This window comes from Phaenicophaeus curvirostris, chromosome Z, assembly GCF_032191515.1.
Source record: "Phaenicophaeus curvirostris isolate KB17595 chromosome Z, BPBGC_Pcur_1.0, whole genome shotgun sequence".
Taxonomy (NCBI): domain Eukaryota; kingdom Metazoa; phylum Chordata; class Aves; order Cuculiformes; family Cuculidae; genus Phaenicophaeus; species Phaenicophaeus curvirostris.
This window is the reverse complement of record NC_091431.1, coordinates 75,187,160-75,211,845: the sequence shown is the minus strand read 5'-3', so window position 1 is coordinate 75,211,845 and position 24,686 is coordinate 75,187,160. Positions and strand designations below refer to the sequence as shown.

Here is a 24,686-nt window from a genome sequence, read left to right as displayed (position 1 = left end):
ACTCCAGAACTGAGCGCAGGTTGAATGCAGGAGTCCAGGTACTTATTGATGTGTCGGTGAATGCGGGTACATTTACTGCTGGAGTTAGGTGAAATTCCTGGTTTTTTGATATAATGTGTTTTAGAATTGTCTCTTTTCTTAGCAGGCCCATGTGTCTTTGCTTACTGGGCTCCCCTCTTATCTCAGTCCGGATACTAAATGACTTCATAAATCTGACTGCTGGTGAGACTTGAATTAAATTAATGGGAACGTGTGCGCCAGGAAGGACAGAAAAATTTGGACCACAAATTGTTTATTTTCTGAATTACTTTATCTTTCCAGTAACCATTTGTTAATTACCAAAGAACAAAATTCCTTTGCCTCAAAGTGTGTTTGCCTGAGTGCATTTTGTCAGACAGCAGGTGAAGGACTCTGGTCTGGACCCACAGCGACCGTGAAGGTGTTTTAACCATGTCCACTGGATCACGGCAATTCCAGTTTCAATACAGGCTGGGAGACAGCATGACTGGGAACAGCCCTGAGGAGAAGGACTTGAGGTTCTGGCGATGAGAAGCTCAACATGAGCCAGCAATGTGTGTTCACAGCCCAGAAACCACCCGTGTCCTGGGCTGCATCCACAGCAGCGTGGCCAGCAGGGCAAGGGAGGGGATTCTGCCCCTCTGCTCAGCTCTTGTGAGACCCACCTGGAGCCCTGTGTCCTGTACTGGAGTCCTCAGCATAAGAAGGAGATGGAGCTGTAAGAACAGGTCCAGAGGAGGCTACAAAGATGATCCAATGTCATTAAGCAAGGCTCCACAGACGTCCCTTTGCAAAAAGCATCTTTACAAGTGCTGTCAAACAACCAGATGTTCCAGAAAACCATCTTAGAAATAAAATATTAATTGCTTTGCCTGCAGCCTATGTACCTGTTTTGTTTGATGATCCTTTGGCATGGGACCAAGGGAAAAAAGGTAAATAACGTCCCTGATTTCAGCAACTGTGTACCAGTTCTGTGCAGGTCCAGCAATATTGTTTCAGAATAAACAAAGTCAAAACCAATTTAGGCAAAGGGAATGCATTTTACTAAGAAAATAGAAGACCAGAACACACATTTCAATAGAGTTACAACATTATAAAGGAGAGAAAAAAAAATCCCCAATCAGTTCACATTTAAATACAATTTTAGTTTCAGCTGAGCAATGACCCTCCCAGGTAAAGTCAACTGCAGGCAGATTAGGCTAGAACTGTTCCCACAAGCACTCCATTAAGCTTATGCTTATTTGTTTAAGGTAGATATGTTTAACAGAGAAATAAATGTAAGTTACTTTGATGTTTTATTTCTTGACGAACTGGCCACCTTACTGTGTATGTGTAGTCCTGTAAGTATTTTTTGTTTCCTTTTTCATTAGAAAGGAACTACTTAACGGATGGATAAGTCAAAGTCAAAGGTGCTTGGAGAGTTCCATGTTGTGTGTGGAGAACGTAAACGCACACCATATGGTTCCTGCACAGCGAGATAAACATCTGATGCGAGGCCGCTTCTCACACAGGCTGTAGCCATAGTCCACCGTGCCACCAGGCTCCAGATTCCCCATGTACCATCTAGCTGTGAGCACACGTTCCACCAGAGAAGGCAAGAGTAAGCTGCACCCTTGGGGGTCGATGGTAAGAAGCAGAGGTCTAAAGCACGATGAATTTTCCTCTCGGCTCACCCAGAACGCCTGCAGGCTTTCCAATACCATGAAAACGTGTATTTCGGGAGTAGGTCAAGGTAGATCCACACAGAATGAGATGTCCCTTCACCAGCAGCAAATGAATTACACTGCTCAAAGTCCGCTGTCAAGTGGGTGCAATTAGAACTTTGCTCTAGATTTTCTCCTTGCTCTAGATGTAGGACCAATCCCTGCTTATTGTGTATGGTGGTTATGAAACAGGATAGCAGTAGGCATCGTCTTAAAAACGGTCCAAAAATCATAGTGGTTTTCTTAAACTCAGGAATAGCACTTATAGCTGAGAAAGGAGTCCAAAATGTACTGTTCTCAGTCCAATCCAGAGTCTCGCAGACAGCTTTATCTGAATGACAGAGGTGCCTCAAATCCGCACCTTGAAGTCAAGACCCGGAGCAAACGAAGGAAGACAACTTGGATTTACTCAGGCCCAGACTCAGCTGAACTAAAATTCACAGTTGTAGCTGTACAATAGTCACTAATCAGAATACACTAAAAGGTGTATCATTTACCTTTACAGTTTCTACCAGAGGAGTGTGACAAAGGGTTGCTGTACCCCACCTGCAAAACAGCGTGCTGGCGTAAAACAGTACAAAGACACGCACCTACCAAAGGAAACCTGTGATCTTCTATAACACGTCAAGTGTTGTTTTGTTTCAGGCTTGGAAAACAAACACAATGTCATGAAACAACGCTGTTCACAAACATAACCGAGAACTTACACCAGGAGTCACATCTGGGTTTTAAAAATCTATCGGCCAAATGTTTTAATGGTCTTCCTCTACACGTCAGTTGTTGGCATGCAGGCTACACTTCAGGAACACACAAACCTTTGTAGTATCTTGAATATCACCACACATATTCAATAAAAAAAGGCTGCGCTCCCTTGGCTACCTTCCTTCTCGTCCCCTAGACATCCCCATTGCTACTAAAAGGCTCTGTCCTGTTCCTGTTGGTTTTAAGGAAGAAAGTCTTGGATCAGGCTTGGAAATACTGAACTCAGTGGGAGTTTATGATCCTCTTGGACGTGTTCTACACATCCAGAATAGAATCATAGAATGGTTTGGGTTGGAAGGGACCTTAAAGATTATGTAGTTCCAACCCCCCTGCCATGGGCAGGGACACCTCCCACCAGACCAGGCTGCCCAAGGGCCCATGAACCTGGCCTAGAACATCTCCAGGGATGGGGCCACAGCTTCCCTGGGCAACCTGGGCCAGGGCCTTCCCTCTCTCATAGAGGAGAAATTCCTCCTTATGCCTAGTCTAAATCTGCCTCTCCAGTTTATCCCCATTGACCCCCCGTCCTCTCACTACAAGGACTTGGGGCAATTCAAGCTATTTCCTCACAAAAAATACATGGAAGACAGATTTGTGCAACATGCGGAGGGCAAAAGCCACCGGGGCTGGGTGAAGAGCTAGGCCAGTCATCCTTTACATAATAAACCTTCTTAAAGAACAGTATAAGCTTAACTTATGCTATGCAGCACTACAAAATACATCCTGGTGACAGCTTTTTCCCTTTGCATACCGTGCAAGAGAATTTTCTGTGTAAATAAAGACCAGTAAATGCTTTCGAGTACAACAGCAAACAGTAAAAATCAAGATAAGTGGAATATGTAAAAAAGATACTATGTTTCCTTACTAACATTAGCAGTTGTAATTAATTCAAAGATTAATTAGATCTGAAGAATACACAGAACTGAAGATGAATCTATGTCTTTTATTTTTAAAAAGTCTGAAAAGAAGATGAAAGGGAGGGTGAAATGCACGTAAAACTTTGTGAGCTGACAGGTTCCCTGTGGCTGACAGAAAACAGTGGCTGTACATTAGAGGCAACGTTCTGCCGTGTCCAAATCAAAAGCTGTAGAAGATCCATTAAACCTGACTAAACCATGTCCACAGGTCGGTATGCATAGATTAAGTCTAACTGGTACCACTGGGCTGCTGTAACTGGGAGAAGTTAGAGATGAAGCCAAGGCCTTCTCTGCTCCAGAGCTCCAACACATCTGCAGCCCCATCAGCGTAGGGCTGTGTTGTAACTGGAGCCTCTGAGAAGTTCAGGACTGGTTTGCCTCTCACCCTTGCAGTGGGATTTACAGAGAAATTGTGGACAACCCTTTGGACTTGGGAAAATCCTGCTGCTGGCCAGTTCTGAACAATCCCTCTCAGCACCTGCCTAAAGCCAGATGGGAGCCTGTGCCAGGAAGGGAAAGGACTGCACTTCACGAAACACGCGCCTTCCCTGGGCTTGACAGCAGCTGCTGCGAATTCCCTGCACGGATGCTCCCTTTGGGAAGCAAAACCGCTCTTGCCCAAAGCCAGACTCCTGCTGCGTGCAGGTAACGCTATTTTCTCACGCGCCAGGTTTTCCTGAGTCCTATCAACACGCACAGATTATGAATCATGACTGCACGTCTTGCCTGGAAAAAATAATCCGACCAAACAGATGGATGCAGATCTTTATGTTGTAAGACAAGGCTGTATTTACGGACTGATTGCCCTGCCTCCCTGATCCTTCTCAGCTAGGACAAGGGATCAGTGCATGGGATATTTTTGTTACTCCTCTGCCTAATTATTTTGTTGGCAGAAGAGAGGAAGTGTGCGTTCCCAATATACCTGAATCCATTGGTGCAGAACTCCACTGAAACACTGCAACAGGCTTCAGCTAGAGCTGGATTTTCAGAAGGTAAAAACAATTCGTACACTAAATAAATAATTTTTCAGTAGGATCACAACTTTAAATACAATAAAAACCAGGCATAGCAAAAATAGATGAAAAAAAGCATTCTTTGTAAAAACATCATGCGTGTGTTGGTCTTTTTTTGTACATATACTTACATATACAAGTTGCGAACCACCAATGTTGCCCAGCTTGGCCATGGAGCATTTCGAGCCTCACTAGACCGCACTTTACCACAGTCTGAATATTCAGTCTTTTCCCCATATCACCAGGGTCTGCGTTTAGGTAATCAGTCTTCTTTCCACACTTAGGTAAAACCTTCCTAAAATCTACTAGTTTTTTATCTAATACATGAACATAACTTTAAAATCAGATCCTAGGTGACAGAGATCATGTTCTGGGTGGGTACAGAGACTATTTTCCTCATTCTGTTTTGGGCTTGTTCTGTGGAGACTGCATTTTCCAATATAAATGAGGATATGAGAGCTGCTTGGCATGGGTAAATCCTGAGCAAGCTTTCCTTCCTCTCTTTGGATTACAGCTTCAGGTTTGCCAGTATAGCCCTTTCACATTGATCTTTTTGTTTTGTCCTCGTTTGCCTTGATGCAAACAAACTATGGAACGACACGTAGCATTTATTTCTGTTCCTGACATGCCATTGTTCTTGTTACAAGAGAGCAGATTTACAGAACTCACAGACTGTAACTGTTGCTGGGTGCCCTTGCCTGCTAACACAAAGTAATAGAGGGCACACAAACCTCACATGAAAAGGAAAAGGAATGCACATTGTGCTGTCTGCATCAAATGTGGGGAACAATTCATTGCAAGTAAAAATCAAACTCGGCATTTTTGCTTTTCACACAAGAATGCTGGCAAATTAGACCTATAAAATGGAGAGAGGAAGATGGAGTGATCGACCTGGAGCTTCTAAGCATTAAATCTTTCGAGCCCTGCATTCAAACCGAACTGAGACTACAAGGAACATTCAAACTTCTGTAAATGTGTGTGTCCATAGCTGCCTGCAACACTTTCTGTTTCAGCTTCATCAGCTGCACATGGGGGGTTTGTTCAAAGTGGCAAGTGAGTCCACTTAGGAGGTTTTGTGTCAGCGATGTCATGAAGACATCACGCACAGAGGTCTTTTTATGACAACAATGGTATGCAAGGGAGAAAACAATTTAGCTTGGAAGAAACAGAACCTTGAAATAATTAACAAATGAAACAAAAATCTTATGGTGCATCACCTTGGAGTCCACTGCAGAAAATCCCCTTGTAAAAATCTCTTAGATTTCCATAGATTACTTCAGATCCTGCCTTTATTATGCAACAGCGTAGCTTTGCTTTTAAAACCTATTAGAGTGATTAGTATAATTTTCAGGCTTTCTGAAGGTAATTTTAACTAGTTCACTTTTTGTTTTCCCTGACAACAGATCTCATGCAGCGCTGAAAACACAGAATTCAAACACTGCTGCAGGCCCCACTGTGCTCACCACACTGCTCCTCAAAGCACATTGATAGAAACAGAGCAGCTGATGCCACTAGGACAGACACAGGCATCTTTAACCACCAGACTAAAACAGGAAGCCCATCGACCGTTAAGCCTGTCTTAAACTGTCCTATTTTTTTTTAATGACAAATGCTTCTGGTGATGTCACAGATTATGCAGTGTGACAACACTAGGAAGAGTAGAAGACTGATTATTAAAAGCAGGAATAAATCATACAGCAATGAGAGAGCGTAAGTTCATCAACAAATGCAGGCAAAATGTCATTAATGGATTCTTCAGTGGGGTGCAGGTTCTAAGCTAGAAATGCAATGCCATTATTTAAATTAATTTTGGAGAGCTCTCTCATTCCTGCGACAGATGCCATCACCAATACAATTTATCAGGTACTTAGGAGCGTGGGGAGAAATCTACATCAAGTGAAAAACAAGGCAAAAGGGGAAAAAAGACAAGAAAATGAGTGAAAATAAATTACAGGACTCGAAGATCATGACTTAAATTGGTCTGAAAAAGGGATCCCTGCAGAGTAGAAGATACTGCCTGAGGAGTGCCATCTTCTGATGCATCAGTGAACCTTAGATTCAGGCCAGTCATACACATCTGGCATGAAGGATTCATATTCGTAGGTCCAAACCTTGGATCGAATGTAACGGTTCTTGTCCGCAGGCTCAGGGTAATGGAAAGCCATGTTGTTTGCATACAAAAATTCCATAACCTGGGAAGTTAAATCACCATGTGGTTTGTGCCTTTTACTACATTCACATAACATCCACACTTCCACTGCAATATGTTTAGGACTCACGAACGGGATAAAGGCAAAGGCTTTTTAAAATTCCAAAATGCTTTCCAGGGGTCTGAAAATTTAATTTCAGAAATCAAAGGACCATCATTTTGGCCCTTTATTGCTGCCAAACTGAAGCATCCTACAAACGTAGGTTTTTTTATAATTGCCTCTCATTAAAGGCATTTATTCCCAGACAAAGAACTGGGAATCTTGTGCCCAATCACCCAGTGTTCAAGGGTCATACTGTGCAATTCAGCAAGTTAACGTACACGTAAACCACTTTTAGTTTAGTCCAGTTTTATGCGTCGTACTCACCTTGACAGCAATATAAATAGAAACTTCCCTGATATTAGACAATGGAGGATAAAGTCTTCCTTGTGCAAGTTCTTCATCGGTCAACTGTTCTGCCAACGCCTGAGTTAGAAAAACAAACAAGTTCTATTTACTGCATCCCAAATGGGATCAGCAACATGCTAAAACACCTGTGAGAAATAAGCTGCCATATTCTTACTGCAGGAGTGCTCCCAAAGCACTAGGATATGACAGTCACAAGCTCAAAATTCTCAAAGATCGACTCTGCAATCTGTCCTTGTATCAGTAAATTCTGCTTGTGGACCATTTAGTAAAACAAGATCCTTTTTTTTTTTTTTTTTGAGGCTGAACTACCCATAACCACAGAACCTATAAGGGCACAACATGCCCATGCATCTGGCCAGTCGATTCACTGACTATTCTGATGTGGTAGGAGCTCCTGCTCCAGAGTGGAAAGGCAAGAGAGGACGGGACACTGGGGGTCACGTACATTCCTGACCACATCATCAGCTGAGGAACCCAGAGACGGGGCAGGAGGCAGCAAGACTGCTGCCAGACTTAGGAGACTGAGAACCAGTTTGCATATGGCTTTCCTACTTCAATGTTTGGTTTTAGGATGAAAAATTAAATACCATAGAATCATAGAATGGTTTGGGTTGGATGGGACCTTGAAGATCATCCAGTTCCACTCCCCTGCCATGGGCAGGGACACCTCCCACTGGATCAGGGGCTCCCAGCCCCATCCAACCTGGCCTTGAACCCCTCCAGGGATGGGGCAGCCACCCCTGCTCTGGGCAACCTGGGCCAGGGCCTCATCACGCTCGGTGTGAAGAATTTCTTCCTAATGTCTCATCTAACAGATTAATCTTCCCCCTTCCAATTTAAAGCTATTCCTCATCATCCTATCCTTACACATGTTATGTAGTCACTTGTAAAATGTCCCTCCCCAGCTTTCCTGGAGCCCCTTTCAGTACTGGAAGCTGCTCTAAGGTCTCCCCGGAGCCTTCTCCAGGCTGAACAACCCCGACTCTCTCAGCCTGTCCCCAGAGCAGAGCTGCTCCAGCCCTCGCATCATCTTTCTTTCATGTCATGGAAGACAGAACTTCTCACAATTCTGTTTGATCAAAACTTTTTTTTTTTTCCATTGGGGATGGATAAAACCAACAGAAAACAAATAGGAAAACTGAGAGTTTCAGCAAGAGTTGAGAAATTGCCCATCATGTCAGAAGCCACGGCCTACGCTGCTTCCACACTTACCTTAGCAGCCTCTAGGAAAACCTTATCACTAATATGTCGAACGCTGCTGAGGATCACAGCGAGAGCCACGCCTACAATAAAATTATTGCCAATTAGGGCCACAGCATTTTAAAACATGCAGCCTGCTGCCAAGAAGCTGTGAGTCATCTAGGGTCATAGAATCATGGAAGGGACCTTAAAGACTATCTGATTCTACCCCCTGTTACGGGCAGGGACACCTCCCACTGGATCAGGGGCTCCAAGCCCCATCCAACCTGGCCTTGAACCCCTCCAGGGATGGGGCAGCCACCCCTGCTCTGGGCAACCTGGGCCAGGGCCTCCCCATCCTCGCAGGAAAAAAGTTCTCCCTAGGATCTCATCTCAATCTCCCCCTCTTTCAGCTGAAAACCGTTTCCCCTTGTCCCATCCCTGCATGCCCTGATCAAGAACCCCTCCCCAGCTTTCCTGTAGCCTGTTTCAGTACTAGAAGATGCTCTAAGGTCTCCCCCGAGTCTCTTCTTCTCCAGGCTGGAGAAACACAACTCACTTCTAAAAACATTCCCATTGCTTTCTACGCACATTCACAAAACTATTACTATGTGCTACTCATTTACCATAACAGGTGATTTTCAACAAGAGGCTGGATCTTAGTAGCTCAGGGAAGAAAAGGAGGAAAGAGGAAGCCAGGAAAATATCTCTAGTGCTTCTTTTGTACCCTCAGTTGTATAGACTAACTTCAAGAGGATCATATCGACACTGATTTTCTCCTCTTCCCACCCCAGAACAAGCAGAAGAACCCATAATGCAGCAGCTTTCAAAGCCTTTAATCGCACTGTTTTGTTTTCTCAGAAATTTCCAGTTGGGTGACCTCACTGTGTGCGTGTAGCTGCACAAGCCAAACATCCATCCTTAACCGATTTTCTCTCTTTCATTCGTTTGGTTAAGTTCTCAGCTTTAAATGCTGCTAACGTCTCTCAAGCTTCTTCAGTACCTGTGCCTCATGTGGCAGGGGAACACAAGAAGAGGTCCTAATAGCCTAATCTTGAATATGAGAGGAAGACAACTTTATTTGTTACCTGGAAAGATATAAGCATTGTTTCCTTGGCCTGGTTTGAAGGTTCTTCCATCTTTCAGAGTGACCAGGTCAAAGGGGCTTCCACTGGCAAACAAGCAACGGCCCTGAAAAATAGAGGGACAATCACAGTCACGCAGCTTCCAAAGAGCCAATGGTACGGAGCAATAGAATCATAGAATAGTTCAGGTTGGAAGGGACCTTAAAGCCCATCCAGTTCCAACCCCTTGCCAGAGGCAGGGACACCTCCTGTTGGATCAGGGGCTCCAAGCCCCATCCAACCTGGCCTTGAACCCCTCCAGGGATGGGGCAGCCTGGGCCAGGGCCTCACTGCCCCCACAGGAGAACATTTCTCCCAAATGACTTATCTAAATCTCCCTTCTTTCCGCTTCAAACCATTCCCCCTCATCCTATCCCTGCTCTCCTTGATAAAGAACCCTTCCTGTAGGTCTCCCTTCAGTACTGGAAGCTGCTCTATGGTCTCCCCAGAGCCTTCTCTTCTTCAGGTTCAAAACCCACAGCTCTCTCAGCCTGTCTTTGTAGGGGAGGTGCTCCAGCCCTCGCATCAACTTACGTTACGAAATACAGGGACACCAGAGCCCTGCAGCTCCCAGGCAGTTCTAGGACAGTCAGGAAGGTGCTCAAGCACAGAGCCAAATGCATAAAGGCTTTCTGAATGCAACTGGACACAGGCACATACTTAAGTCCCTGTCTGATTCAATTCCTACCGTCCTAGAAGAACAACCACCAAACCCACCCTTCCCAGCAGAACCAGGCAGAGATGCAAGAACCAGTGAGCATCTGCCATGTTTCTGCAGCGAACATCTGGGAAGCAAAAGGCACAAGCATACACATCAAATTGTGCAGCTTTATAAGGGATGGAAGGAATCTGTTTGTTTTATCATTCACCTTTCTTTAAGGCAGCAGAGACTTTGAGGAACCACTCAAAACCAAAACAAAGCATTATTATAACCATAGCCATACATCAGGAACCGTGGCCACGAGCCAGGACCCACCACCACAGGGACTGCACTAAGACAGCTGAATAACGGCCCTTCCAAAAGGAGACTGAAACAGAGGAACGCGAACAAAAACATTGCTTGTTTACTGAAGGGTGGGAGGGTGAAGGGAGGTACTTCTGTATCATACTTCCATTGCTGACAGCTCTCTCTCAGCAATAGAGTGAATAATGCAGTTTGTTTATCATTCCTTTGAAAAGGATTTTAATCAGCACACAGTATCAAAACAAATCCAGAGTTTGTAGTGTGCAATGCACCCTCCAGATCAATGATCTCTTCCTCAAGCAGAAAAAGCCCTGTAGGCAAAGCATCTTGGACTTTCTTTTGAATAATCAGTTCAATAACATTACTTTAAAATATTTAAGCCTCCCCAGGACCACTAAATTTGGGAACAAATTACCAAAGAAGCTAAAGACTCGGGAACTACGTTAGGGCATGTTGCAAAAGAATGTGAGCTGTTCTGAACACCTTGACAGTAATCACTGAAGGACCAAGATTTGTTTATTTTAAATAGAACAGCAGAACTTGTACTAAGTGAAACATCAAAGCAGTCCTAATCTGATGTAAGGAATGCCTTGGACATCTGGGCTGAATGAGGATGTATTAAATCAGGCCTTGTCATCAAGATTGCCAGTTAAGCAGAGGAACATATGGGAAAAGTGTCCTTAGGGCAGACCATGACTCACTGAATATGTGCACTAGAAAACTTGCATGATCTCAGAATCATTAAGGTTGGAAAAGACCTCTAAGCTCATCCAGTCCAACCATCAGCCCAACCTCACCGTGCCTGCTGAACCCAAGTACCACAGCTACCCATTTTTTGAATACCTCTAGGGATGGTGACACCACCACTGCCCTGGGCAGCCTCTGCTAGGGCTTCACCACTCCTTCTGTGAAGACACTTTTCTTAATATCTAGTCTTAACCTCCTCTGGTGCAACTTGAGGCCATTTCCTCTCATCCTATCCCTTGTTACCTGGGAGAAGAGACCAGCACCCACCTCACCACAGCCTCCTTTCCGGGAGCTGTGGAGAACAATGAGGTCTCCCCTCAACCTCCTCTTCTCCAGACTAAGCAGCCCCAGGTCCCTCAGCTGCTTCCAGAACCCCTGTGCTCCAGCCCCTTCCCCAGCTCCATTCCCTTCTGTGGATGTGCTCCAGCCCCTCAATGTCCTTAGAGTATGGGGCCTAAAACCAAACACAAGATTCAAGGTGCAACCTCACCAGTGCCAAGTACCACATGAATCGATGCAACCACATGTAATTGTATTAAATCACTGACCAACCACTTATAGAGGGAAGTACTTGGAATGTTTTCACTCTGTAACTTTTGTAATAAGTTGAGTGTGGAGGCTCCAGTCATGGCTGCTTGACTGGAAAAGCCACCAAGCACCCAGACTTGCATAACTCGAATAAAATCAGTGTCACGACTTGGTGTGTGAGATTGGATGTTTGCATGCCAGGTAATGAATCTGACTTTTCAGACAACAGGCATATCTCTAAGAGCAGCCTGCTGGTGTAGGGAGCAAAAATATTCGAGGACATGACCAAAAGATGATGAAAATGACAATACAACAACAGCCCATGGAATACAGGCAGCAGAGGGCACTAAACCACCATCGGGCTTTTACAGGTGCCATCTAGTGGAAAAAGAATAAGGAATAAAAGGTTAGTGATGAATGGTAGCTTTGTTTCCTGACTAATGTTCTAGGTTAGCCTAAGATTTCACACCAGCCAGGATGAGGCCGTTTCCAAGGCCAGGAGAAACATGGGGCTGACAGCTCTGATCCCAAACTGCCTGACAAACTTTGTTAATTAAATGTCAAAATAAAGCTGGAGAGGATTTTCTAGGAAATTGCTGTTACGTAAACAAACATGAGACCTGGAGAAAAGTCAAAGGAGTCAAAACCAAAGTCACAGAGTCAGAATGGTTTGGGTTGGAAGGGACCTCAAAGCCCACCCAGTCCCACCCCTGCCCTGGGCAGGGACACCTCCCACTGGATCAGGGGCTCCAAGCCCCATCCAACCTGGCCTTGAATCCCTCCAGGGATGGGGCAGCCACAGCTTCTCTGGACAACCTGGGCCAGTGTTTGATCAGCCTCATGTGTAATCTAAACCTGCACTCCTTCAGTTTAAAACTGTTACCCCTCGTCCTGTTACTACAGGACATGATAAAAACCAAAACAAAATTACACCTGTTCATCTGCTGACCAGTAATATTTACGTGTCTGAATAACCCATGTCTGTAAAGAGTAACTTACGGAAAGTAATGGACAAAAGGGTATAACGATCCAATACAGGGAAAGAGAAATAAAGACCCTCTTCTCCATTTCATAGAATGACAGAATTGTTTGGTTGGAAAAGACCTTTGAGATCATCCAGTCCAATCGTACCTGACCACTGCTAAACCAGATCCCTGAGCACCTCATATCCCCATCTTTTAAATCCCACCAGGGATGGGGACTCCACCACCTCCTTGGGCAGCCTCTGCCAGCTCCTGACAACCCTTTCAGTGAAGAAATTTTTCCTGAGTCCAATCTGAACCTGCCCTGGTGCAACTTGAAGCCATTTCCTCTTGTCCCATTGTCTGTCTCTTCAGAGAAGAGCCCAGCACTTACCTCACTACAACCTCCTTTCAGGCAGTTGTAGAGAACAATGAGGTTTCCCCTCAGCCTCCTTCTCTCCAGGCTAAACACCCCCAGCTCTCTCATAAACCTTGTTCTCCAGCCCCTTCCCCAGTTCCATTCTCTTCTCTGGACTTGCTCCAGCCCCTCAATGTCCTTCTTGGAGTGAGGGGCCCTAAACTGAACCCAGGATTCAAGGTGTGGCCTCACCAGAGCAAATCCAAGGGCACAACCACCTCCCTGCTCCTGCTGGCCACGCTGTTTCTGATCCAAGCCAGGAGACTTCTTGGCCCCCTGGGCCGCTGCTGGATCATGTTTAGCCACTGTCAATGAACACCCCCAGATCCTTCTCCTCCAGGCAGCTTTCCAGCCACTCTTCCCCAGGTGCTGCATGGGGTTGTTGTGTCCCAGGTGCAGGACCCGGCACTTGGCCTTGCTGAACTGCATCCCGTTGGTGTTAGCCCACGAATCCAGCCTGTCTACGTCCCTCTATAATGCCACGAACTTTTAAAATACCTTGGTCCTCACACAGCTGCATCACTGAAAATGTCACCACACCTCGATGTACCCAGCACTGCCTCCCTTCTGCATCTGATAGCGACAACTGCCCTGAGTGTCCAGCTCCTTGGGACTCAACACACAGTCACAGGGGATAAGTGAGCTTCTTCCCTTTAAACACTTAGCGCTCTGTTGATATTCTATGAAAAGTGCAAAGAAAAATCAGGTTGATTCACCCTGTAATAGCGCCGCAGGCCCCCTTTCACCATCATGGCACTGGTAGTTTTTATATTTATTTATGCCTGCTAAAGGCTTGGTTGCATAACTAATTCGTGTTTACTTTCTATCTCAGATACAGGAATTTGATTTAATATACTGAAACACTGCCTAACTCCCTACTCTGGCTAACATAAGACACCCAAGAGATATTAAACCATCTTCATTTAAAAGTGCTCTCCATTACTATTAAAAGCTAAGGGCTAGATTTCATCTGGAGGCTGTTGTTCGTGCCTAGGGCTCACTCTGGACCTGCACATCTCTGTAGCAAGTTCCTTCCAAGCTGTGAGGCTCAGAAACACAGACGAGAATCTGGAAGCCAATTGGATATAACGGAGTTCTGTCTTTCCCAGTGCGAGCTTAACACTACTGAGGTTGTTACACTGGAAACTGAGCCGCACTAACACTGGAAGGAAGATGTTCATAGCTCTGTACCAAGAAAAAAGGAAAGATCTCCACCCATTCATTTTCACATAAATGAATCACTTGATATGGGGCTGTATTAAAAAAAAAGCAACAAATAAAGAGGAGAGATCACAGCAAGCTGGCACCTACAAGGTAAACAAAAGGCATTCCCAGGCAGCTCAGAGCATTCAGGCTGCTTCTTTGCTGCTGCGTCCTGCTCTTAGGTTCTCTTCTAAGATGATCAGTCCTATATAAAAGCTATACAGAAGGATAAAAAGCTTGCCTCACTAAAGGCAAAACCAAGGTCTGGATGTGCTGGTGATAGCGTTAGTGAAAAAACCCCACCCCAAAACCTCAGCCGACACGTCTCTACAGTGTAATGGCTGGAGCTAATGGTGTCGAACGAGGTGTGTTTATTCTTGGTTCAATCATTTTGACATTTGGTGATGCCAGTGTACAAGACACAGACGTTGTGAGAGGGGAGCATGAGGACAGAGGGCCACCACAGACTCGTGAACTAGAGGCATCAGTCGCCAGCACCTCCCTGGCCAGTGCCGCAGAACCCTTTCTGTGAAGAAATTTTTCTGATATCCAGTCTAGACCTGGCCTGGTGCAACTTGAGGCCATTTCCTCCTGTCCCATAGCCTGCCACTTGGGAGAAGCCACCAGCCCCCACCTCACCACAATCTCCTGCAGGCAGTTGCAGACAGCACTGAGGTCTCTCCCCAGACTCCTCCAGGCTAAACAACCCCCAGCTCCCTCAGCCACCTGCCTTCTTGATCACCTGGGCCACTGCTGGCTCATGTTCAGTCGCTGTCAACCAACACCCCCAGGTCCTTCTCCTCCAGGCAGCTTTCCAGCCACACTTCCCCAAGCCTGGAGCTGCTCAGGGTTGTTGTGTCCCAAGTGCAGGACAAGATTGCACCTAGTCTCTATTATGATGTTAACATAAGATGTCCTTTCTGAAACCCCAAATAAATGAAAAGCATTGTGGGAAACAGGTAACTGATCAGAGCTATGAAACTGTACATAGTGGTTCTTCTCTTAAAAAGTAATAGCAAGATTTAGGCTGTCCTAAGCTTTTCAAAATGTCATTATTTAAAAACCAAAATTTCTTTTCAAATAGCCTCCTTTCAAATTTACTTTTACCAGAAGAAAAATCTGCATTATTATGTCAGTAAGTCAAGTAATAACAAAATAGATTCATAGAATCACAGAATGGTTTGTGTTGGAAGGGACCATGAAGGTCATCCAGTCCCACCCCTGCCATGGGCAGGGACACCTCCCACTGGATCAGGGGCTCCAAGCCCCATCCAACCTGGCCTTGAACCCCTCCAGGGATGGGGCAGACACAGCTTTTCTGGGAAACCTGGGCCAGGGCCTCACCACCCTTAGCACGAAGAATTTCTTCCTAACATCTTATCAAAATCTTTCCCCCTTCCAATTTAAAGCCATTGCCCTGTGTCCCATCACTCCAGGCCCTTATAAAAAGTCCCTTCCCAGCTTTCCTGGAGCCCCTTTCAGCACTGGAAGCTGCTCTAAGGTCTCCCCAGAGCCTTCTCTTCTCCACGGTGAACAACCTCAGCTCTCCCGGCCGGTCCTCAGAGCAGAGGGGCTCCAGCCCTCGGATGATATTCATGGCTTCCTCTGGACACAATTCAACAGTTCCAGCTCCTTTTTCTGCTGGGGATTCCAGAACTGGACACAATACTCCAATAATTTGGGTTCTTGCACTTTCACAGCCAGCAAACAGCGCTATTTACCAGTGCCAACAATTCAGCATTTCTAAGCCCTACGTACCTCTGTTAGCGTATAGGCCTCCTCTGCTGTGCACTCAGCTTTCACTGTCGGGTTACTCAGTGCAAATATGATGGGTCGCTCATTGATAGAGGCCATCGCTTTGATCACGTCCTGAGAGAAGAGCCGCCCAGCTCCTGCAACTCCTGAAGTAAATGGAAACACATGGAAATCAGAATCAATATGTGACAGCATATTGACAGCAATTGTAGATTAAGTAGGTTGGTTGTAGCAAGATGGGTGTTGGTCTCTTTCACTAAGTGAGAGGATGAGAGGGGAGGGCCTCAAGCTGCGCCAGGGCAGGTTCAGGCTGGACATTGGGAAAATTTCACCAAAAGGGTTCTCAGGCACTGGCAGGGGCTGCCCAGGGAGGTGGCAGAGTCCCCATCCCTGGAGGGGTTTAGAAGATGGGCGGATGAGGAGCTTAGGGATCTGGTTTAGTAGTGAACAGGAATGGTTGGACTTGATGATCTCAAAGGTCTTTTCCAACCTAGTGATTCTATGAGTCTATGAGGTTCAAGTCACCCCAAAGATTCCCACTCAGAGCACAACATCACAGGCTTTTCCAGCAGCAGGAGAAGCAGACCACGCGCTGCTCTGTTAGTAGTGGCTTAAAAATCTCGTTTTCACAGGAGCACCTGATTAATGGCTCCAAAAGCCTATTTTACATGATTTTCTGTACTGATCTGTGTAAAGAACACTTAACACTGCCCTAAATAAGGAAGTGGGAACCCCAGCCCTTCCACAGATGATTCATCTTAGCTGGGTGTTAACTGTTCAATGCAAATTCCCTTGATATTGGTATTTCAGACCACACCCAAACAGGTACAAATACATAAAAATGGGGTACATTCATATGCTGGCTATGAACTTCAAAGTAGCTGCTCAGCCAAAAGCCTTTTCTTTTCCAAGCAAATCACGTGCAAAGGACATTACAGAGTTGTACCATGGAACATCTGTAATCTCATCTGATCTCTGCAGGCAGCCACAGTTATAAATCAACACATCTATCAGTGACCTAATGGGTATTGGTGATCTGCAGGACAAAACAGCTCCTTCAAGACATGTGGCCTCAGTGTATTTTCAAGCAGAAAATGGACCTCACATTTTCATCTTACTTACACCAGCAGAAACACAAACCAGTGCCACCAACCTCTTTGGAGAAAATTAAATGCAGCGAATAACTAAATGACGGAAACATAGAAATTAAATTAACTTTACTTACCAATGATAGCTGAAGGCCGAAGTACATTTACTGCCTCTACAAACGTCTTTGGTAACTGCTCTGGAGCCTGATGCGCAAATGGTTCTTGATTGGAATCTACATTTTGTTCTCGGCCCTAGGGATAAACAGTAGATTCTTTTTGTGAGAAGGACACGGGAAGCACTGACCATTGTGTATTGTGGTGTATCAAGGGATGGTGCAGCCGTACCTGAACGAGTAACCCGTATTTGTCAAACATCCATATTCTCCTGTAGGCTTCCTCAGCAGAAACACCGCTTTCCATCATAGCCATAACAATGAGGTTTGCAATTCCCAGCGCAGCCTTGTGGATAAAAGGATTTTGATTTTTAACAAGACACAGAAGAGGTCTGTCATGACAAACTTCACCCTATTCCAAGATCCCCACAAAAATAATTTCATAAGCCAGCTATGGAACACAAGCAACGATTTCCTCGATGGGGGCAGGTGTCTGGGATCAAGTGTCGTGTCTTCAAGCAACAGAGAGAGGCAGGTTTTCCAGGTGCTGTGCCCCAATGCTCGTACCAGTTCAGCAGCTGCAATAACGCAGCCCAACCAGGCAGCACGAACAAGCCAGCACTGCAGCCCTCCTGTCAAGAAACCACAGCCTACTGTTTTGTGCCCAGCTGCCACCCAATCCTGTCTCTGCTCCCACTGCCTGTGGTAAAAGCCTGGCAGACAGAAGGTGGAACATGGATGCTGGCAGCACATCCCTTCACATCCCTTCTCTCGGCTGACTGCTCGTGCTGCTGAGTCTGGCAAGAGAAATGAGGTAGAGGGAAGCACAGTGCATGGCTCGGTGCTCAGGCAACAACACATCAGCCACCCATTACTGCAATCAGGACCTTTCCCAGATGGAGAAATTTGCAGCTAATTAAGTTATTTGTCAGCACCATAGAACCAATTTTCCTGAACTGGTCCTGATGCCACTGCCCTACTAACAAACTAGTGTCTGCTGCAAACAGCCACTGATACAATTTGCTAAGAAAACCAATGTGTACCTCTCATGTTATCAAAATTAACAAGATGTTCTTGAGTTGGGGTTGTTCAGCCTGGAGAACAGAAGGCTGCAGGGAGATCTTGGAGCAGCTTCCAGTACTGAAAGGGGCTCCAGGAAAGCTGGGAAGGGACTTTTTCCAAGGGCATAGAGTGGCAGGACGAGGGGAAATAGCTTTAAATTGAAAGGGGGAAGATTTAGATTGGACGTTAGGAAGAAATTCTTCATGCTGAGGGTGGGGAGGCCCTGGCCCAGGTTGCCCAGGGACGCTGTGGCTGCCCTATCCCTGGAGGGGTTCAAGGCCAGGTTGGATGGGGCTTGGAGCCCCTGATCCAGTGGGAGGTGTCCCTGCCCACGGCAGGAGGTGGGACTGGATGGGCTTTAAGATCCCTTCCAACCCAAACCATTCCAGGATTCTCCAGAGCCCCTGAGAGTACTCACCTCTCCTGCTCCAAGGAACAGCACTTTCTGCTCTGCAAGTGGTTTACCAGTGGCTTTCTGTGCCGCCAGCAGTCCTGCCAAGGCCACTGAAGCCGTCCCTGCAAAAGCAGCACCCATCTAAGGAGAGCTGAATGGATCTACATGACAGATTGTGTGTTCAGGTGAGTTTTCTGCATATACATAAAGAAATATAAACAAAGAGTCTCCTACCTTGAATATCATCATTGAAGGTACAGTATTTCTCTCTGTATTTTCTCAAAAACCGAAACGCGTTGTGGTTTCCAAAGTCTTCAAACTGGATGAGTGTGTTCTGACCATATCTACGGAACAGATATTTGTATCACTAGGCACATATAGAAATACAACTCTTCTAAAACAAATCCTGCACGTAATCCATTATCTTTGGAAGAAGGATGCCCTTGGGCCTCTCACTACTTAAAACAGTTCCATCTCCATTCTGTGCGTACTTAAGAGATAACTACAAGCAGAATGTTCCAGGTCACAGAGAAAATCACTACAGAGCAAGAAATAAAGCTGTATCTCTTGACTTCTTGTCCTGTCCTTATTCCGTAAATGCCTTTTTCAAGGACAATGCGTTATGGATTTTATTGGCCAGCACTTCTGGCCATATTCCCGTGCAGAATATCCAGTGTTGTACCTGTCTGTAATGGCCTCCATAAATTCATCAATTAGGTCATCATAGAGCTGCGAGCGATCCCTTTTTTGGTACAGGCCCATATAAAATGGGTCTTTTAGGAGTGTCTGAAAAAGAATAAATCAAAGACAGCAGCAGAATGAATCACTTCCTCAATACACACTCTCCAGAGTCCACAGTAACACATTTCACAGCAAAGACTCTGCATTTACACAGCCACTGTAACTGCCTCCAGTCTGTATCAGCGTTCAGTAATTCCAGCTGGCACTTGAGGTTTGTGACTGAGGCCGCTTTTAGAAGGGAACAAATCAATACTGTGAACAATAAACTGCTTTAATAAATCTGACACATATTCCCAACTTCTTAAAGTCAGGTCAACCCGACTCTCTATTTCAGAGTGTTCCAGCATTCAAATCACTTCCAAATGCTCCATTTCACTGACAAATCAACTGGTGTTTTTCAGTCGCTGATATGTAACTGTATAGCAAATTCCAAATCACTTACTCTTCCTTAAAATATCTGGTTTTATCTTAAACAAATTGCCCCAATAACAATCTTCTTTTAGAGTACTAAATACTCTTAAATAAATACTTTTCATAGAGGTGACTCATGGCAGGCAAAGCACAAACTCACTGTGTTATCAGTTCCAACATCGATGCACACAGGCAAGCATTTATCTGGATGTATTCCTGCACAGGCTGTATACAAACACAGTTTTCCTACTGGAATTCCCATCCCATACACACCAAGGTCTCCGAGACCCAGTATTCTTTCTCCATCAGTGACAACAACAGCCTGAAAAGAAAAGCAGGTGAAATTGTATACGATCATGGAAATTTATGAATTTTAGACCTATACTAGTTGTGTTTCTTTCCAGGCACAATTTGGTTTGTGCAGTCAAACAAAGAATAGATTACAAGGAATACCTTACAGCTTAATGTGAGAATCTACTATGCTCCTTCTTTGCTTCAAATACTTGAAAGTTAAGTGGGAAGGATCCAAGCTGCGGTGTGGAACAGCAGCTTGTAACTTGGGTTTATGATTTCCACTCATAAATCCAGACATCAGAAAGTTCAGGTAAGTATCTTTCACCTTATCTCCCCTCACGGTCCTCGACCCAGCTGGGTCATACAGAATTTAATGGCAAATCTGGGCCTTCCAACTACCACTTCTGTGTCCTAATCCGAGGACCAGATCACCTCTCCTACTCCTACATAGCACGATGGGGAAATTCCAGAGGTGCATCCCCCGATGCCTCTCCTATAGGTGGAATAATGAAGTAAAACAAAAAGGTTGGCAAGTCTTATTCTCATCATCACTACTTGCTCAAACCATAAAGCTCATATTTAGAACAGAACACTGCTCTTCAAGGTATTATGTTATTTTCATTAGCTGTATTTTGCCATCATCATCAAATAACTGCCAAGGATACACTGTCTAGCATTCACATCTCTACCAAACACTAACAAATCTCAAGAAACTCAATTGAGATTAAATAACAGCTAGAGAAAAGCGATACAGAGGTAGTACCTTGACATCATTCTCTGGCCAGTTGTTCACAATTGACCTGATATGGCCTCTGTCCGAGATGGAAATAAATAATCCTCTGGAATAAAAAAAAGAAAGCAGAATTGTTTTATAGGTGGCAACTAGAGATTTCACCTTGCTTTGTAAAACTTAAACAGTAAAATTCTCTTAAGACGGGAAGCATTGTGATCACTGACATGAATCACTCGAAGGACAATCTCTAACACATGTATCTATTTGGCTACTTCAACATTCTAGAATAAGAACACAGGGAAAACACTTTTCATGGTGCTACCTGGATTTTACGCACTACAGATATTCACCTTTGAAACTCCTCTAGGGTAAAACACCTCTGGTGTTAGCATCAGACATGACAGGATCTACGCTCCCCTGTAAGGATATGAGAAGGGAACGTGACCCTAAGCCTGGCTTTACCTTAGTGAGTCTCCGCTCACCACTTTACACAAGGAGAGGAGAGGGAAAAGAATGAAAGAGAAAGACAGGGAATACATGAACTGTCTTCTGCAAGAGAAGGAGGAGAACAGTGCTTCCCACTGCCGAGTGCTCCTCCGTGGGAACACGGGAGGGGAGGCAAAGGAGCAGAAAGGAACAGAGGATAAGAAAAGTGTGTGTATGTTTTCTGCTCCAGCAATCCCTGTGTGATTAGGAGGAAGAGAGGCACAAAAGGCTCAGCAGAGGTGGTTACAGAGAAATTAGCCAAACTTGGGAAATGCTGGTAAAGTCTTGGGAAATGTTAACAGTCTGGTGAAGTGTTGGTTCTGGGAAAGAAAAGGGCACATCCCAAGGTCCAGTGCATGCTGCTGTTTCTTGCACACGCAACTTCTAGAGGAGGACAGTTTCCAAATTGGTCTATAATAAAGAGACGTGGAAGACTAAAACATTTATATGAGAGTCAAGAATCCATCCTTCACATCCCGTGTCCCAGATGAGGAACAAAACCATGAGCTCCTTACTGTCTTTACCACTGGAACTGCACCATACACTGGAGTCCTCACAGCAGTGAAGGATTAGCCCTTCCTCCACACAGCATTAAAGCCTTTGAGCGAGCAGGCTCTGGAAATGCACCCTGGATTGCAGCTAGTGCCATGGAAATGAGCTGAAATGACTGCTAGTCTGAACTGGTTTCTGCAACACACAGTTAATTACCTGAATGGTTACTGCTGAACCCAAACCAGATCCCCACCAAGTGATTTGCTGTGCTGGAACAACAGAAAGGTGACACGCAGTAGCACAGCGTTAATATGGGGACCTGGCACCCAACAGAGACAGCAAAGCTACCGTGAGTCAAGGCTTTCCCTCCTGGCTTTGCCAATGTCTCTCTTCACACACTGCTAACCAGCATCTGCTCCTGTATCCAAGGTGCCACACTGAGCTGCTCTGCAGAGCAGGGCGAGGGAGGGGATTCTGCCCCTCTGCTCCTCTCTTGTAAGACCCCACCTGGAGTCCTGTGTCCAGTTCTGGAATCCCCAGCAGAAGAATGAGATGGAACTGGTGGAACAGTTCCAGAGGAGACCACAGAGACAATCTGAGGGCTGGAGCCCCTCTGCTCTGAGGACAGGCCGAGAGATTTGGGGTAGTTCAGCCTGGAGAAGAGAAGGCTCCAGGGAGACCTTAGAGCAGCTTCCAGTGCTGAAGGGGGTTCCAGGAAAGCTGGGGAGGGGCATTTTACGAAGGCCTGGAGTGACAGGATGTGGGGAAATGGCTTTAAATTGGAAGGGGGAAGATTTAGATGAGACATTAAGAAGAAATTCTTCACGCTGAGGGTGAGAAGGCCCTGGCCCAGGTTGTCCAGAGCAGTGGTGGCTGCCCCATCCCTGGAGGGGTTCAAGGCCAGATTGGATGGGGCTTGGAGCCCCTGATCCAGCCAGAGGTGTCCCTGCCTGTGGCAGGGTGTGCAACTGGGTGGGCTTTGAGGCCCCTTCCAACCCAAATAACTATGATTCTGTATCTCTACAGCACTGGGACCCTTTCCATCAGCTTGAATATGTTCATGGCTTCGATTCTGCCAGGACTGCAGTTAGCCAGAGCCTCCTGCAGCAAATCTGCTCCTGAGAAGCAGCATAACTTTACTGTCCTGAATTAGCACTAGCCTTGCATAGCTGAAACCATGAAAACAAAGCAAAACATTTCAAAACCTCAGGCAAGTATACAGGAAAACGATGATAAAACAGGCACAATATATATCTGTTACCCTTACTTTGGTCTCCTGAAGATGTGTCCATACTGGGAGCAGGCAAGGCCCACTGTTGGTGTGTATACAATTGGCATTAACCGCTCAATGTCATCTTGTAACACCCTGTAGAATAACTTTTCATTTCTCTCTTGGATTCCCATTATGTAGATATACCTGGAATCAAGCAAAAGGGAACAAAAAAAAAAATCAAAATTACGTTGGATGGCATCTTGAGCCGCCTGATCCAGTGGGAGGTGCCCTTGCCCATGACAGGGAGTGGAACTGGATGGGCTTTGAAGTCCCTTCCAAGCCAAATCATTCTATGATTTTATGATTCTTCTGCTTCAGATTTATGCCTATCTAAAACAATATGAAAAATGTCAAAGCGAAAATCAAACTTGCTTCATATTATTCTTCATGAAATTCTTTCTTCCACTCAAGATGGCAACGATTACTAAGCAAAAGCTGGAAAAGAAAGAGTAGGAGTACTGAAAAGCTGAAATGAAAGTAGTGGAAATGACATACCATGCATGCTAACAAGATAAAATACTAACAGGCACTGCAACAGAAGATAACCCGTGGATTTATTACAGGATGCAGCTGGGAGTCTCATCACTCTTAACAGAAATTATCAGTGAAAGAATTTTTCATCTGAAATAAGATAGGTCCTGACAGTAAGGTCTTGTTCATCCTAACATGACACAGCTGTAAAACAAATTAACTCCTAACAAAAAGGCTATTTTGAAGCACTTACCTAGGCATGTAAATTAAACCTGCATTTTTGCAGATTTACCTACTGTTTAGCCCCAGCGCGGCCAATTTCGGCAGCTAAAACAGAGCAGTTGGGCTCCCAATTCCCTTCCTCCCCAACCCTGGGGAAAGGGAAATGAGAGGAAAAGACTTGTGCGTTGGAAACTGAAACTACAGCTTTAATGAAATAATAATAAAGAAAATAATAAGAAAATAATAAAATATATACGAATATATGGAATTGCACCCCCCAACCTCGATGACTGTGTGTCACCACAGATGCTGCAGAGCAGACATGAGGGAAGGGATTTGAGGTGAGGAGGAACCTGGTCTCAGAACTGGATTCAGGATCAGAGGCAAACAGACAGACGAGGTCCTCACTGGGCATCGTCCATCGAAGAAGAGAGAGAGACCCTTGTGATCTCTCGGTTTCATCCCCAGTATGAGCTGTGTGGGATGGAATCCCCTGTTGGTCAGTTTGGGGTCACCTCTCCTGTGTGACCTTTCTCGCCCCTTTCCCTTTCGGCTCCTCCAGCTCCAGGATGGCCTTGGTGTCCGTAGGGCTGAGCACGAGCACTGGCCTTTCTGCATCCCAGTGCCTGTGTGGTCGCTGCTGGAGAGGAGCCCTGTCTGACACACAGGCATTAACGCTCAGACGATGAAGCTCCTCAGACGAGACTGAGCTGAAGTCAGAAAACTGACTCTAATTTAGCTCAGACCACAACACCTACCAATCCACTGTTTACCATTTCACAATTCAGTCTTGCTGACCCAACAACATAAAGATAATTACATATCTGTCTCAGGCTACAACAACCGGGCGCTCTGCCCACACAGATGACACGACAGTTTCAGATCAGCAAGTGACATGATGTGGATTTAAAAGCCCTCTTTCAGTTTCCATGAGAACAAAAGAGTTTTGATGTGGTCCAGTAAGCCTCAAACCATTCCACTGCTCCTCTGTCCAC

At 45.4% G+C, this 24,686-nt stretch overlaps 1 protein-coding gene across 1 annotated transcript in view; it reads right to left on the bottom strand.

The window, feature by feature from the left end:
- Positions 1-1,023: 1,023 nt before the first annotated feature.
- ME2 (malic enzyme 2) overlaps positions 1,024-24,686 on the bottom strand; it is a 47,691-nt gene continuing 24,028 nt past the window's right edge. The window contains exons 4-16 of the mRNA XM_069880995.1: positions 22,993-23,142; positions 20,778-20,853; positions 19,881-20,042; positions 19,251-19,354; positions 18,803-18,912; positions 18,593-18,690; positions 17,345-17,458; positions 17,137-17,251; positions 15,915-16,057; positions 9,299-9,401; positions 8,244-8,314; positions 6,990-7,088; positions 1,024-6,605 (exon numbers count right to left, since the gene is read on the bottom strand). Of these exons, the coding sequence (XP_069737096.1) occupies positions 6,456-6,605; positions 6,990-7,088; positions 8,244-8,314; positions 9,299-9,401; positions 15,915-16,057; positions 17,137-17,251; positions 17,345-17,458; positions 18,593-18,690; positions 18,803-18,912; positions 19,251-19,354; positions 19,881-20,042; positions 20,778-20,853; positions 22,993-23,142 (1,495 nt within the window). The 3' untranslated portion in view covers positions 1,024-6,455. The remainder of the gene's footprint in view (positions 6,606-6,989; positions 7,089-8,243; positions 8,315-9,298; positions 9,402-15,914; positions 16,058-17,136; positions 17,252-17,344; positions 17,459-18,592; positions 18,691-18,802; positions 18,913-19,250; positions 19,355-19,880; positions 20,043-20,777; positions 20,854-22,992; positions 23,143-24,686) is intronic.